Below are 15,717 nucleotides of genomic sequence, written 5' to 3'. Positions count from 1 at the left end.
AGCTTCTGTATATCATTGACATGATGTATATTTGTTTTCAGCCTTTCTGAACAAATCATACATTTAAATGAAATCAGAAAGAAGGAAATTGCTGTTTAGATATAAAGAGAAATGAAAGATGTTACAGTAGCAGAATGTGATCTAGTTGAGGGGTGACTGGACCCTAGAGGGATTTCTGAGGAAATTATATTTAAGCTGAGACAGGTAGGAATTAATTAGTTGACAAAGGGCCATCCTAATTACTTTTGCTGGATTATAAATCATCCCCCAAACTTAGTGGCATAAAACAATCATTTTATTATGTTCATGGATTCTGAGAGTCAGAAATTTGGACAGGCACAGTAAGGGATAATTTATCTGTGCTCCATGATGTCTAGGGGTTCAACTGGAGAGACTCACAGGTGACTCAACAGCCAGGGGCAGGACCTCTGGAGCTTCTTCACTTAAAGTCTGGCACCAGGGCCCAGATGACTCCAAGGCTTGGCTCAGCTGGAACTGTACACTGTGGTGCTTACATATGGTCTCTCCACAGGGCTTGGGCTTCCTCAAAGCATGGCGTCCTGGGCATAGTTGCACTTCTCATATGATGCCTCAAAGCTCTAGAGCTAGTCATTCCAGTGGACAAAAAGGAAGATGCATTGTTTTCTTGCTACTTAGTCTTAGATATCACATAATGTCAATTCCACTACTCTCTGTTGGTTGAAATTATCCATGTTGCCCAGATTCAAGGGTGAGGGGACATAGAGTCCATCTTTTCATGAAAGCAGTGTCAAAGAATTTGCAGTCGTGTTTTAAAACCACCACAGGGTAAGTGGGGAGTGGGGTGGGGTTGAGGGGAGACTGTAGGCAATAGGAACATCACATGGAAATCCCTGGGATGGGAGTGAAGTGAGCAAGTTCTATTGAACTTATTAGTTGAAATAAGTAACTATAAATTGACCCCGCCTTTGGGGCACCTGGGTGGCTCAGTGGTTGAGCATCTGCCTTTGGCTCAACCCTGAGCCAGGGGTCCTGGGATTGAGTCCCCCATTAGGATCCCTGCGGAAAGCCTGCTTCTCCCTCTGCCTGTGTCTCTGCCTCTCTCTGTGTGTGTCTCTTATGAATAAATCATATCTTTTTAAAAAATTGACCCCTCCTTCAGGATTCCCTTTCCCCAATCCCTGACTAATTTTTTATCCATAGAATTTATCACCTAATTTTCTACATTTTAAGATACTTTTAAATTATTTTTTAAAAAGATTTTACTTATTTTTTCATGAGACACGGAGAGCGAGAGAGAGGCAGAGACACAGGCTGAGGGAGAAGCAGGCTCCATGCAGGGAGCCCGATGCGGGACTCGATCCCGGGACTCCGGGGTCACACCCTGAACCGAAGGCGGACGCCCAACGTCTGAGCCACCCCAGACTCCCTACATTTTAAGATATTTTGTTCATTGTCTTCTCCCACGAGCTTTTGAGTGCCACGTGGGCAGGATATATTTTCCCCTTGCTTTGGTTATTGCTGTAGCCACAAATTAAGTGATCAGAGTTTTTGAATGAATGAGTGAATGAAACAAAGCGGTACTTTCTGAAGCGAGGGACCCTGTTGAGAACATGACCAGTGGAAAGGTTCTCTGGGAAAGGGCATCGTTATAGTGTGTCCTGGGCCTGGCTCAAGTCAGAGGCGGATCGGTTGGGATTGGCTTTACGGCAGGCGCAGTCCTGTTCTGGAATTGCGGGCTAAGGCAATTCCTAGAAAAAAGGAGCCAAGGGTGGAGACCGGCCTATAAGATGCAGTAGAGGAGGCAAGGACAGCATGTCCAGCGGGAAGGGCGAGGCCGATCGCAGAGTGCCTGGGATTGCGTCCCAGGCCGAGTATGTGAGACAGTGACGCCGTCCATGGGCAAATGCCCGCAGGGTTCTGCGGGCTGGCGGTGTCCGGGTCGGGACTGACAAGATGGAGCTGGAGGATGGAGACGTGGAAAAGCGGCTCGGGGATGGAGACAAGCTCTGAGGCCATGGAGAATCCAACTCCGATGGCAAAGGGGAAGCAAGTGTCAGAGGACGGGTCACTGAGAGTGGACTAAGGGGAGGGCCCGTTGCTTCGCGCCGGGAGTGTTGGAAGCAAAGCATAAAGAGCCTAGGGGTGTGTCTCGGGAGGGCAATGACAGCCAATGAAGAGCAGTCCTGGGCGCGGCGCTGTCAAACTTCGCGGGGCGGGACCGAAGAGACCGAGCCAGCGATGGGACCGCCGCCGCAGCCAATGAAAACCGCCCGGGTGGGCGGGGCGTCGCCCAAGGCCGAGGGCGGAGCCAATGGGAAGCGGCGCCGCGTCCCGCTGCCCCCGCCTCCGTGGGGCGCGCGCCGGAGCCACGGGCGGCCGTTAGGGGCGGGGCCTGCAGCCGCCCGCGCGCGGCTCGCGCCCTCCCCTTTGTGTCGCCATGGCGGCGGCGGCGGCGACGAGGACGACGAGCGAGGGGTCGAGCGCGGCCGGCGCCTGAGGAGGCTACGCTACCATGGTGGTGAGGGGCCCACGCGGCCGTCAGTCGGTCCGCGTGTCAGTCTGTCCGCGCGCGGCCCCGCCCCGCGCGCCCCGCCCCCGGCCCCGCCCGAGCCCGCGGCCCGCGCCGCCCCTCACCCCTCTCGAGGTCCCTCTCGGGCCCCCGGCCTGGTCTCGGCCCGAGCCCTCGCCCCGGCCCCGCCCCCTCAGTGCACATCCCTCGCCGCGCCCTGGGTGGAGCTGACAGTGGCCGAGGACCCAGGCTGGGGGGATGGGCTAGTCCGGAAGGACCCGCGCCCCCAAGTGGCCCCCCCAGGGGCCTGCCGAAGCTTCCCGGGTCCTTCTTCAGCCCCCATCCCACAGCCACCCTCAGCCTCTATTCCCAGCCTCCACCCCTCCCCTGCCCGCCCCCTCCCCCTCCTGCCTCCAGCCCCACCCCCACCCGGCTCCATCCTCAGCCTGACCCTTTTCTTCTCCCGCGTTCTCACTCCGTTCTGCTCCCTCTCCATCAGCCCTCCCCAGCACCCCCATCAGCCTGAACCTCAGCCTCCCCAGCATCTCCCCTCTCCTCACTGCACCCCAATCCCAAGCCAGCAGCGTACCTCTCGCTGGATCCTTGGGTCCTTCTCCGTCTTCCTGTCCTCACCCTCCCTCCCCACCGTCTCCCTCTCCTACCATGCTGCTCCTGCTCATTCATCCATTCATTCCCTGATTCGCTCATTTAACAGACACTCCTTGATACCTCCTGGCAGACCCCATGTTCCAGGCGCAAAGAGATTCACATCCCATCCTGCCTTGGGGAGCTTCATGGGCTGGAGAGGGACAGAACCGAGGGTGAGACCCAAGGATGAACCTGGGGTCGCAGGGAAATGAAGGAGGGAGAGGCGAGAGCCCAGCCTGGGAAATCCCTATCTGGCAGCTGACTAATTTACTCATCAGATTTTCCTCGGCTCCTGCTGTGAGACTGGGCATGGGGACCCAGAGAGGAATCAGGCATTACCTTACCTGGGGGGAGCATCAGTTCTGTGCCCAGCTCTGTGCTGGGTCCCTGATCCTGGGGAAGTCACAATCCAGTGGGGGAGATGCCCTTGTCACCAGTGATATCTCAGAGTGCTCAGGGCTGGGATGGGAGAACCTCAGGGGATAGAGGAGTCTAGCAGAGGAGGCTGGCACAGCCTGGGTCCCGGAGAACTTCCCAGAGGAGAGAATGAGAGAGATGAGCCCTGAGGGATGGGGAGGAGTGAACCTACTGAAAGGATGGGGAAGAGGGAACAAACTTTGCAAAGGCCTGGGAGGAAATGAGAAGATGGTGCTTTTGTTGGACTCTTAGAAGTTTGAGAGCTCCGAGAGTAGAGGCCATGGGGGTAAGATGGGGCTGGAGAGGTAAACAGACCTGAGAATTCAGACTTTATCTTGAAGATAACAGGGAGCCATTGAAGGTCTGTGATCTGTGGAGAGGCAGAGGCAGATATGTGTGGCATGAAAATTATCCTGGCGCTTGCTGTGAAGAAGCTAGCAGGAGGGGAGAGGTTGGAAGGAAGATTGATAAGATGGAAGCTGTGATTGTCCAAACATCAATAAAAGGTGTGGAGAGGCACGTAGGGGAGACTATACTCTGCAGGGGCGAAGGGAGGACTTGAAGCAGGGAGAGATGGTACCAGCATATGCTCTCCCTGCCTCGCCTTCGGTCTCTGCTCTTCCAGCCCCCCACCCCAGACCACACACAAAGAAGCAGGCCTACCGTTAGTTGCCTTCACCTCCCCCTGACCTACCCTTCTGCTCCACGCTTAGGGCAGCCTGTGGAGCAATTCGGGCCTCCGGGCCCAGGGCTCACAGATAACAATGCTGCCGTTGTCTCTCTGTTCCCATCTCTGGAGGCCTCTGATTCTTCTTTCTGCTCTGCAGGCTCGCAGCACTGACAGCCTGGATGGCCCAGGGGAGGGCTCAGTGCAGCCCTTGCCCCACACTGGGGGGCCCAGTGTGAAGGGGAAGCCTGGGAAAAGGTGAGAGGTGAGGGTGAGGCTCAGCTTAGGAGGGGGGCCAACCACAGGAGCCACCAGTGATGTGTCACCTGTCCCCCAGGCTCTCGGCTCCTCGAGGTCCCTTCCCCCGGCTGGCCGACTGTGCCCATTTCCACTATGAGAATGTTGACTTTGGCCATATTCAGGTATGAGGGCTTTGCACCCAGGTGGGAGGGTGAGCTCTTACCCAACCCTGAAGCAATATCAGCCACGGTACCCCTGAAGCCTATCTCAGCAATAGCTGTTCCCCCAATCTGAGCAGTCAGTGGCAGGAGTTGCAGGATGGAAGGGGAGAACTGTTCCTTCTTTCATTCGTTTCTTTATTCAGTCACTTAACTTTTTGTTAGGTGTATGCTCTGTGCGGGGACCCTGTACCTTGAGACATTGCCAGGCCCTGCCCTTAGGGAAGCTCAGGCAGGGGACACAGACCCCTCTCTAGGTAGTGCCAACCTGGAAAAGTCAGGACTGGGACAAGCGTGAGGCCCTTACCTGGACCTTTGTTTCCCTCTACAGCTCCTGCTGTCTCCAGAGCGTGAAGGGCCCAGCTTCTCTGGAGAGAATGAGCTGGTGTTTGGGGTGCAGGTGACCTGTCAGGTGAGGCCACCCCTCCTCTCATCTAGCCTGACAGACTGCTCCTCGTGGTTCTCAGCTCAGTGCAATGGGACTACTGCTCCTTTCTGTCCCTCCTGCCCCCACAGGGCCGTTCCTGGCCAGTCCTCCGAAGTTATGATGACTTCCGTTCTCTGGATGCCCACCTACACCGATGCATATTTGACAGAAGGTTCTCCTGCCTCCCAGAGCTTCCCCCACCTCCAGAGGGTGCCAGGGCGGCCCAGGTAAACTGCTTGTTGTCTCAGCTCCCGCCTCAGCTAGGCTGTGTCCTCATGAGCAATGTGTGAAGCCGTCAGGAGAACAGAGTTAAACATTTAAACACTGGTATGGCCCAAGTTCCAACCAATCAGAATGGAGAGGTCCAGAATGAAACTGCAGCAGGGAGTCTCCTTTCAGTTTTAGGATCATGAGGAATTCCAGGGGATTTGGTGGGAGAGTCAGCATGGCCCAGACCAGTGGGGGCACACAGGAGCTTGTCAGAGCCTGTCCACTGACTGACACGAAAATATTTCAGTCTTACCAGTGGAACAGCACCCATGCATTCAGGCTGAATTTCAGCCCTGCCCAGAGGTGAGCTAGGGCAAGATAGGAGGGCAGCGAACTCTCTCAACGTCCCCTCACAAAAGCCCACCCTGATATCCTGCCCTCAGATGCTGGTACCACTGCTGCTGCAATACCTGGAGACCCTGTCAGGCCTGGTGGACAGTAACCTCAACTGTGGACCTGTGCTCACCTGGATGGAGGTGGAAAGGGGGGCTGGGAGTTGGAAGTGAGAGAGGGATGTCTGAGGAGCGAGAACTCACAGAGTCTGAGTGTGTGTGGGCACAGGAAAGAAACGAGCCAGAGTGGAGGAGGCACTGGTATTTCGGTGTCTGTGTGGGCACATGGCTGTGAGGGAGAATGAGTGTGTGTGAGTGTGTGTGTGTGTGTGTGTGTGTGTGTGTTAGCAGGCTCTGGACTATGGGGATGTGAGAATTTGAAGATATATCGGTTAGAAATAGATGTGACTGTAACTCCTAGAACACCTGGCCAACAGTGGCTCGGACCAGTAGGTTTTCAGATAGCAAATGTGCGGTGTCTGCTGTGGAGGATGAGGGTGCAGGGGCGTCCTGGGATGTGAGAGGGAAGGAGGGGCTTTGTTGGGCAAGGATTTCGGTGTTTGACCAATAAGTGACTGACAGGCTCTTAGATAGGGGACAGGTAGTGGCCTCCACTAGGCATGAAGGAATCTTCTCTGCCTTTATTATGTCCTTCTTTTGGCCTCTCCGCATCTCAGCTGGACAACCATGGCCGCCGACTGCTCCTCAGTGAGGAAGCCTCCCTGAACATCCCTGCGGTGGCTGCTGCGCACGTAATAAAACGGTACACGGCCCAGGCACCAGACGAGCTGTCCTTCGAGGTGAGGCTGTGGGGAAGCAGACTCCGGCTGGGCTGCCCACGCTCCTGTCCCTTCTGACCCTCCCTCCAATTACCTTCTGGCTCCCAGGTGGGCGACATTGTCTCAGTGATTGACATGCCACCCACGGAGGATCGGAGCTGGTGGCGGGGCAAACGGGGCTTCCAGGTGAGTCTGGCTTGGGTAGACAGGTGGGGCAGGGCACTGCACCAGTTAGGGCGGCCCACTCACGGACCCCAAACCCTCCACAGGTTGGTTTCTTCCCCAGTGAGTGTGTGGAACTGTTCACAGAGCGGCCTGGTCCAGGACTAAAGGGGGGTAAGTGCCAGGGGCAAAATGAGGAGGCCTCCCTGTATCCTTGCCTGTCATCCATTCTTTTCACCCATTGTTTGCCCCACAGATGCTGATGGTCCCCCCTGCGGTGTCCCAACACCCCAAGGTGTCTCCTCTCTGACCTCAGGTAATGGGAACAAGAGGCCAGGCCCCTGCCCCCCAACTCCCTCACCCCCCCCCCACCCCCCCACCCCACCCCTGCCATGAGACCAGCGGCTGCACTGACCCTCTATGGCCTGCCTTTACCCCCACAGCTGTGCCCCGGCCACGTGGGAAGCTGGCCGGCCTCCTGCGAACCTTCATGCGCTCCCGCCCTTCTCGGCAGCGGCTGCGGCAGCGGGGCATCCTGCGGCAGAGGGTGTTCGGCTGTGATCTTGGGGAGCACCTCAGCAATTCAGGCCAGGATGGTGAGGCCCCACGTCTACCTGCCCAGGCCACTCCTCCCACTCGTGCAACCTGCCCAGACCTGAGCCCCTGCTTTCTCCCAGTGCCCCAGGTACTTCGCTGCTGCTCTGAGTTTATTGAGGCCCATGGGGTGGTGGATGGAATCTACCGGCTCTCAGGAGTGTCATCCAACATCCAGAGGCTACGGTGAGGGCCCTCCACCAAGCCCTTCCTTCCACAAACACTTTCTGGGCATCATCTCTAGTCCAGGCCCTGTGCCTTGTGCTGGGGACACAGAGGTATCAGGGCGTTAGGAGAGCTTAGGGTGCAGTAGGACTGGGGCTGAGGGCAAGGAGGGCTTTCTTGAGGAAGTGACACCCAAGCAGAGGCCTGAAAGGCAAGAAGAGCAGAATAATCATTGGGAGCAAAGAGATCAGCCTTCATTGAGTACCTGCCACATGCCAAGCACTAGGCACAGGAGACAAAGATTCCTGCCCTCTTGGGGCTCACCTGCTAGACAGAGAGACTAACAAGGAAATGAGGAAGTGTACAAGTAGGTGACAAGTGCTACGGAGAACAAGAGAATGGGGTACGAAGGATCATAATAAGTTGGGGAGGGAAATTGCAGTTTTATTTATTGTTTTATTTATTTTTTTTTAAAGATTTTACTTATTTATTCATGAGAGACAGAGAGAGAAAGAGAGAGAGAGAGAGAGGCAGAGACACAAGCAGAGGGAGAAGCAGGCTCCATGCAGGGAGCCCGACATGGGACTTGATCCTGGGTCTCCAGGATCAGGCCCTGGGCTGAAGGCGGCGCTAAACCACTGAGCCACCTGGGCTGCCCAGAAATTGCAGTTTTAAATTCGGTGGACAGAGGAGGCCACCTGGGGGAGAGCTTGCTCTGGAGGAGGCGAGGGAGCCAGCTGTGTGGACTTCCTGGGATGGGCATTCACCATGCTGGGAACAGTTAGAGCAAGGGGAAAGCAGCAGGAGTTCATGGCCCAGAAGTAAATGGTGGCAGAGTATACAAGGCCTTTTGGACAACAGTTAGGATTTGCCTTTACACGGAGTAAGGCAGTAACCACAGGAGGGTTCTGAGCCGAGGAGGAGCAGCATGAAGAACAGCCTCCAGTGGGAAACAGTGAGACGTGAGCACTGGGGCTGACAGGGGGAGTGAGGTGACAGTGTGGAGCCTGGGGATCTGAGAGACAATGCACGAAGTCACATGAGAAGCCGTTTACCCAAGAGCAGTGGGACACCACCAGAGAACTGCGAGCAGGGGTTGTTGGGATTTTAGCCACATCTTCCAGGGACCTCTTGAAGCCAGGAGAAGAACAGCTTCGTGGAAGGAGGATGCGTGGTCACGCTCAGTGTTCAGATGGCCTTGGTAGCCACGAGCAGGAGCATCTCCCACCTGAGCCTCAGTGTTCTCCCCTGTAAAATGGGGCATGCTCATTGGGGCACACAGTTGTTGGGGGGTTCAGTCAGGTTCTGCCTCTGCAGAGCCCAGCACAGGGTTACATCCATGTGTGGACACTTTGGAAGGTGGGGGAAGAACATGGCCAGCTGGGTCAGCTCTGACCTGAATCTTTCTTCTCCTTGACCTGGTGGCCTCAGGCACGAGTTTGACAGTGAGAGGATCCCGGAACTGTCTGGCCCTGCCTTCCTGCAGGACATCCACAGTGTGTCCTCCCTCTGCAAGCTCTACTTCCGGGAGCTGCCCAATCCCTTGCTCACATATCAGCTCTATGGGAAGTTCAGTGTGAGTAAGGGAGCTGCCGAGGTTGGAGGGTGCTGGGATGTGTTGGCCCAGCCCTCACCAGGTCTGTGCATAATCTCAGGAAGCCATGTCAGTGCCTGGGGAGGAGGAACGCCTGGTGCGTGTCCACGATGTCATCCAACAGCTGCCCCCGCCTCACTACAGGTAAACCAGAAGGGGCAGGGAAGGCCTGTGATGGGGTCCCAAGGGAGTTGAGGCTCAGGTGTCATCCTCCACTCCCACCCCCAGGACCCTGGAGTACCTGCTGAGGCACTTGGCCCGCATGGCGAGACACAGTGCCAACACCAGCATGCATGCTCGCAACCTGGCCATCGTCTGGGCACCCAACCTGCTACGGTAAGTTGGCAGCTCACCAGCCTGCCCCCTCAGCTTCCTTCCACAAACTGGGCCCCAGGTCTGCCCCCACACTTCCCACCTAGCACCTACCCAATCTTTGTTCTCTTACTCATTTCATTTGACACATATTTCTTTTTTTTTTTTTTAAGATTTTATTTATTTATTAGAGGTACACAGAGAGAGAGAGAGGCAGAGACACAGGCAGAGGGAGAAGCAGGCTCCATCTAGGGACCCTGATGTGGGACTCAATCCTGGGTCTCCAGGATCTCGCCCTGGACCAAAGGTGGCGCCAAACCGCTGAGCCACCTGGGCTGCCCTGACATATTTCTTAAGGACCTCCTTCCTGGGTGCCAGCTCCTGTTCTCAGCACCGGGACACAGTAGTGGAGCAAGATCCTCTGCTCCTGGGCTCACATTTGCATGGGAGGGATGGACTCTGAACAAGGAAAATAGAGAATGTGATGATCGTGATGACTACCAAGGAGAAAGATTACAGAGCAGGAAAGGGAGATGCACAGGGTGATGGCATTTTGACATTTTTAGAGTGGCAGGGAAGGCTTCAGGGAAAGTCTTCCTATGGCCAGTAGCAGTTTGAGCCCCAGAGAATTTGATAGTGACCAAGACAGGAAAGCTCTCTGTCCTAAGTAAAATAAGTGATACATGAGATGGTGGATATAAGAACTTCTAGGACAAGGGTGGGGAGAAAGAGAAGGAAACTTATAATTTTAAATAAAGCGGGTGGAGAAGAGTCCATTGAGAAGGTAACATCTGAGTCAAGACCTGCAGGAGGTGAGGGAGGGACCCATGTGGATATCTGGGGAGGAGCAAATGTCTGGGGGCTGGAAGGCTGCCCACTGTGCCGGAGGACCAGGAGAGAGGTCAGTGAGCAAGTGAGTGAGGGGTTGAGGGGGAGGAGATGATGACGTCAGAGATAACGGGACCAGACAGAGGAGTGACTTAGGGGTTGCGGGGCACAGTGTAGACTTGGACTTTTACTAGGAAAGAGGTGCAGCCAGGGGAGGGCTCTGAGCCAGGAGGATTCTGACCTGGCATCACAGGCTCCCTGTGCAGGGGAGCAGCCTCCCGGGGGCAGGACAGACTGGGAGCCCAAGGAGGAACTGCTGAGATGTTTGGGAGTGGGAGGATGGAGGCTGGGCCAGGGTGGGGACAGTGGGGGAGAAGAGTTTAGGTTCAGGATAGGTGGGTGGAGCAGACAGGGATTGCCGAGAGATTGGATATAGGGGTAAAGGAAAGAGGAGTCAGGAGCAACACCCCCGGAGGTGTTTGGCCTGAGCATTGGCTGAGATGGGGAAGGCAGGGAGGGAAGACGGGGTTGGGGGAAAGGTTGAGAACCCAACTCTGGATGTGATTACTTTGATGAGGTCAGAGGTGTAGGACGACAGTCATTTCTTCATTGGCTCCCCATCTTGCCTAGTGGGAACCCACCAGCTGGGGCTCAGAGCATCTGGCTTCCCTCCTCCTCCTCACCCAGGTCCATGGAACTGGAGTCTGTGGGGCTGGGTGGGGCAGCAGCCTTCAGGGAAGTCCGGGTGCAGTCCGTGGTAGTGGAATTCCTGCTCACCCACGTGGATGTCCTGTTCAGTGACACCTTCACCTCTGCTGGCCTCGACCCTGCAGGTATGCCCATCCTGCCGCCTGATGTCCTGGCTACTGCCCCCTCATTGTTAGGGCTGCAGTGGGAGGGCAGGTGGGCTCCCCACCCTATCCCTACCCCACTGAAGCTGGACCTCCCTCCTGGCTCCTTGAGGACCCCGCCCCGGCCTCTCCCTCCCCTCCCCCCCCTTCTCATTTCAGCTCCTACGCTCAGGATCCCCACTTCTTGGCCCGGACATCGTTCTTCCTTCACCCCTTGTAGCTCCTGGGGGCTCTTGGGGCCAGGGGTCCACCGGGGAGGAGGTGGGAGGTCCCCAGACTTGACCCCACCCCGGCCCCACCCAGACTCCCCGCCCTACCCCGGACCCCAGCCCAATCAGGATTCAGCACGTCGGAGGGCCCTCTGGCCCGAGGTAACTGAAGCCAGAGCCGCTGCCCTCGCTGGCTGCCGGGAGCTGCCTCCTCATCAGCTCGTTCCGCCTCACTCCTCCTCCTCACCTGCCTGCTGCCCGCCCATTCCCGCCTGATCCGCCCTGGCCCCCTGCCTTGCCAGCCCGGGTGGGCACGCTGCGGGCCGGGGCTTGGGCTGTAGCGCTTGGCTTTGCCTGTGGCCCTGAACGGCCCCCCTGAGCTGACACCTATCCCCTTTCCCAACTCCCTAGGCCGTTGCCTCCTCCCCAGGCCCAAGTCCCTTGCGGGCAGCGGCCCCTCCACTCGCCTGCTGACGCTGGAGGAAGCCCAGGCTCGCACCCAGGGCCGGCTGGGGACTCCCACCGAGCCCACAACTCCCAAGGCCCCAGCTTCACCTGTGGAAAGGTGAGTGGGATGCCAGGGGAGCACAGGGCCAGCCTGGAGGCCCCAGATCCTCAGACTGCCTCCTGTGTCTCCCACAAACCCCAGGAGGAAAGGGGAGAGAGGAGAGAAGCAGCGAAAGCCAGGGGGAAGCAGTTGGAAGACCTTCTTTGCACTGGGCCGGGGCCCCAGCATCCCCCGAAAGAAGCCTCTACCCTGGCTGGGGGGCACCCGTGCTCCACCGCAGCCTTCAGGTCAGAGGCCGTGGTGGGGGTGGTGGGGGTGGTGGAGGTGACGGGAGGCACTCTGGAATGCCCCATGACCATCCCCCTCTCTTCTAGCAGGCGGCCGACCAGACACAGTCACCCTGAGATCTGCCAAAAGTGAGGAGTCTCTGTCATCGCAGGCCAGCGGGGCTGGTGAGTGCAGGGTGGCTCATGCCTGTGCCCAGGTGGAGCTGGGAGGACCGGGGGCCCTGAGGTGGCCTCTAAATGTACTTCAAATTCAGGGGGTTCGAGTTTTTGTTGTTGTTGTTCCAAATCTGGACATTAAGTGCAGTGAGTTGGATAAAGCATCACTCTTGGTTCATGAGGTACTGTGATCATTGGCCCAGGCAGGATCCTGTCAGGCTTTTATTCATTCCTTTAAAAAAAAAAAATCTAAATAATAAAATGAACAGCCATGAACCCACTGGCCAGAACTGCAAGAGCCTCAGCCCTTACCTGCAAGCTCCCCCCTTTCCCATCTGCTGCCTCTCCAGCAGAGGCGCCCTCTAGGTCTGACGGTCCGCATCCCCTTGCTCTAAGGTTTTATCACCTGCAGGCATATGGGGAAATAGCACAGGGCACAGTCCTAGTGCTTTGGAAACTTTAAATTCCTAAAGTTCCTTAGTTCTTAAGTTCCTTAGGACTCCTATCCTAAGAAAGGGGGTGAGGGGCTGGATGTGAATCTGACTGTTCACTCACTGCCACCCACAAGGCTGAGTGTGGCTCAGGCTCGTTCCTCTTGGCTGCTCTCTGGTATCCAGCTGTGGCTGTCCCATCCAGAGTTGCCCGTCCATCCTACTCCCAGTGGGCTGGGGAGCTCTGGCGAGCAATCCCTGCCACACCCGTGCCCTTGAGAGAGGGTTACCCGTACCCCGGAGCGGAGGTGCACGCCGTAGGGCATGCATGTTCAACTGTACGTGCCAAGGCCCAATCTTTTTCCAAAAATAGTCGCCCCACTCTGCACTCCCAGTAGGGAGAGCCCGTGAGATCCCACTGGTCTCGTGCTTGCCAGCCGTGCAGTTGTCAGACAGCAGGCTTGCCTTGGGGTGTAGAAGGTTCTCATCATGGCCTTGCCAGTTTATTTCCTTTATCACTGCGAGTCTGAACAGCTAACAGCTCTCCCTGGATTTGCAGCCACTGTGACCCTATCCGGGCAAGCGTCTCTCTGTGTCACTTCCCCAACCTAACTTACTGGGTTATGTCCCCTATTATTGACGTATGGGTATATATAGTTCTGGCCCCTGACACCCTACTGTCCCCCCGCTTCCAGGCCTCCAGAGGCTGCACAGGCTACGGCGACCGCACTCCAGCAGTGATGCTTTCCCTGTGGGCCCGGCACCTGCTGGCTCCTGCGAGAGCCTGTCCTCATCCTCATCCTCCTCCGAGTCCTCCTCCTCTTCTGAGTCCTCCTCCTCTGGATCCTCGGCAGCTGGTCTAGGGGCACTCTCTGGTTCCCCCTCACATCGAACCTCAGCCTGGCTGGATGATGGTGACGAGCTGGACTTCAGCCCACCCCGCTGCCTGGAGGGGCTCCGGGGGCTCGACTTCGATCCCCTTACCTTTCGCTGCAGCAGCCCCACACCGGGGGATCCGGCACCTCCTGCCAGCCCAGCACCCCCTGCCCCTGCCTCTGCCTTCCCACCCAGAGTGACCCCCCAGGCCCTCTCACCCCGTGGGACCACCAGCCCTGCCTCGCCCACTGCCCTGGACATCTCAGAGCCCCTGGCTGTATCAGTGCCACCTGCTGTCCTGGAGCTGCTAGGGGCTGGGGGAACGCCTGCCTCAGTCACCCCAGCACCAGCCCTCAGCCCCAGCCCAGGCCTGCGGCCCCATCTCATCCCCTTGCTGCTGCGTGGAGCCGAGGCCCAGCTGAGTGACACCTGCCAACAGGAGATCTGCAGCAAGCTGGCACTGCCTGTTCCCCGGGGAGCCCAAGGCCAGCACGGTGAGTCCTGCTCAGCCTACCCCACACCCATAGAGACCCTGAAGCTGCACCCAGAACCTGGCTGACTCTTGTCGTCATTCCTTTCTGGGTAGGTCCTGGCATGGATTCACCGCTGCTGCCCCCACCCCTGTCCCTTCTGCGCCCTGGGGGGGCCCCACCCCCACCCCCCAAGAACCCAGCACGCCTCATGGCCCTGGCCCTGGCTGAGCGGGCTCAGCAGGTGGCCCAGAGACAGAGCCAACAGGAGCATGGGAGCACCCCTTCTGCTCCCCACTCCCCTTTCCACCGCTCACTGTCACTGGAGGTGGGCGGTGAGCCCCCAGGGACCTCAGGGGTTGGGCCAGCCCCCAATTCCCTAGCCCACCCAGGTGCCTGGGTTCCTGGACCCCCACCCTCCCTACCAAGGCAACAAAGCGATGGGAGCCTGGTGAGAAACCAGCGGCCCCCAGGGACCTCAAGGAGGGGACTCAGAGGCCCTGCCCAGGTCAGTGCCCAGCTTGGGAGAGGGGGGTGTAGGGGGCGTGGGCACGAGCCAGAGATGGCAGCTCAGCTCCCCTGTTCTGTCCCCTCACAGGCTCCTACTCCGGGGTTCTTCTCTTCAGCCCCTCGGGAGTGCCTGCCACCCTTCCTTGGGGTCCCCAAACCAGGCTTGTACCCCCTGGGTTCCCCATCCTTCCAACCCAGCTCCCCAGCCCCAGTCTGGAGGAGCCCCTTAGGTCCCCCTGCACCACTTGACAGGGGAGAGAACCTGTACTACGAAATCGAGGCGGGTGAGGGAACCCCCTACTCTGGCCCCACTAGGTCCTGGAGTCCCTTTCGCTCTATGCCCCCAGATCGGCTCAATGCCTCATATGGTCTGCTTGGCCAGTCACCACCACTCCACAGGTCCCCCGACTTCCTGCTCAGCTACCCACCGCCCCCCTCCTGCTTTCCCCACGACCACCTTGGCTACTCAGCCCCTCAGCATCCTGCCAGGCGCCCCACCCGGCCTGAGCCCCTCTATGTCAACCTAGCTCTGGGGCCCAGGGGTCCCTCACCTGCCTCTTCCAGCTCCTCCTCCCCTCCTGCCCACCCCCGTAGCCGTTCAGATCCTGGACCCCCAGCCCCCCGCCTACCCCAGAAACAGCGGGCACCCTGGGGCCCCCACACTCCTCACAGGGTGCCTGCACCCTGGGGCCCTCCAGAGCCTCTCCTGCTGTATAGGGCAGCCCCACCAGCCTATGGGAGGGGGGGTGAGCACCACCGAGGGTCCTTGTACAGGAATGGGGGGCAAGGAAGGGAGGGGGCTGGTCCCCCACCCCCCTACCCCACTCCCAGCTGGTCCCTCCACTCTGAGGGTCAGACCCGGAGCTACTGCTGAGCCACAGCTGGGAGAGATCTTCCTCCCTTCCCTTCCCTCTCACTTATCTTGGCCCAGTCAATCCCTTGTTTTGTACTTTCTTGAGCTCCTGACCCCTACCCCAGGTTTCTAACTTTGTAACTTGTTTCTGATGTGGGTCCCTAACCTGTTATAGCTTCCCTACCCTGGGCCGAAGGGCACACCCATCCCCCCACCATCCTCCCATTCTGGGGGCTCTCGCACAAGTCTGAGGGCTAGGCTGACACGGTCTTCCCTCCCCCTCCAGGAGCCCCCAGCTTGTCCTGACCTGTGCACAGGGGTTGGGGAACAGCTCCTGTCCATCCACCCCCCCATACCCCACTAAACCATCTGACAAAATTAATGAATAAAAACAGTGAAAACATGGCTGCTAGTGTCACGCT

At 57.8% G+C, this 15,717-nt stretch overlaps 1 protein-coding gene across 4 annotated transcripts; it reads left to right on the top strand.

Annotated features, from left to right (window-relative positions):
• Positions 1–2,359: 2,359 nt before the first annotated feature.
• On the top strand, positions 2,360–15,700 carry ARHGAP33 (Rho GTPase activating protein 33). Of its 4 annotated transcripts, XM_025421498.3 has the most exons (23): positions 2,360–2,500; positions 3,207–3,312; positions 4,384–4,481; positions 4,561–4,645; positions 5,013–5,093; positions 5,198–5,335; positions 5,762–5,854; positions 6,388–6,510; positions 6,598–6,675; positions 6,759–6,825; positions 6,908–6,967; positions 7,095–7,247; positions 7,329–7,431; positions 8,842–8,986; positions 9,066–9,148; positions 9,233–9,340; positions 10,832–10,977; positions 11,616–11,769; positions 11,854–11,999; positions 12,090–12,164; positions 13,282–13,956; positions 14,049–14,440; positions 14,531–15,700. In XM_025421498.3, exons 2-23 carry the CDS (start codon positions 3,286–3,288, stop codon positions 15,314–15,316), a joined length of 3,816 nt encoding a protein of 1,271 aa, XP_025277283.1. In that variant the 5' UTR covers positions 2,360–2,500; positions 3,207–3,285; the 3' UTR covers positions 15,317–15,700. The 4 variants fall into 4 exon arrangements, with proteins under 4 accessions (XP_025277283.1, XP_025277280.1, XP_025277282.1 ...); XM_025421495.3 differs by having other exon boundaries at positions 14,049–15,700; XM_025421496.3 differs by lacking the exon at positions 2,360–2,500 and adding an exon at positions 2,684–2,815 and having other exon boundaries at positions 14,049–15,700.
• The last annotated feature ends 17 nt before the right edge of the window (positions 15,701–15,717 follow it).

This window comes from Canis lupus, chromosome 1 (genome assembly GCF_003254725.2).
Source record: "Canis lupus dingo isolate Sandy chromosome 1, ASM325472v2, whole genome shotgun sequence".
Classification (NCBI taxonomy): Eukaryota; Metazoa; Chordata; class Mammalia; order Carnivora; family Canidae; genus Canis; species Canis lupus.
The sequence above is the reverse complement of the archived record's forward strand: the minus strand, read 5'-3'. Positions and strand labels throughout refer to the sequence as shown.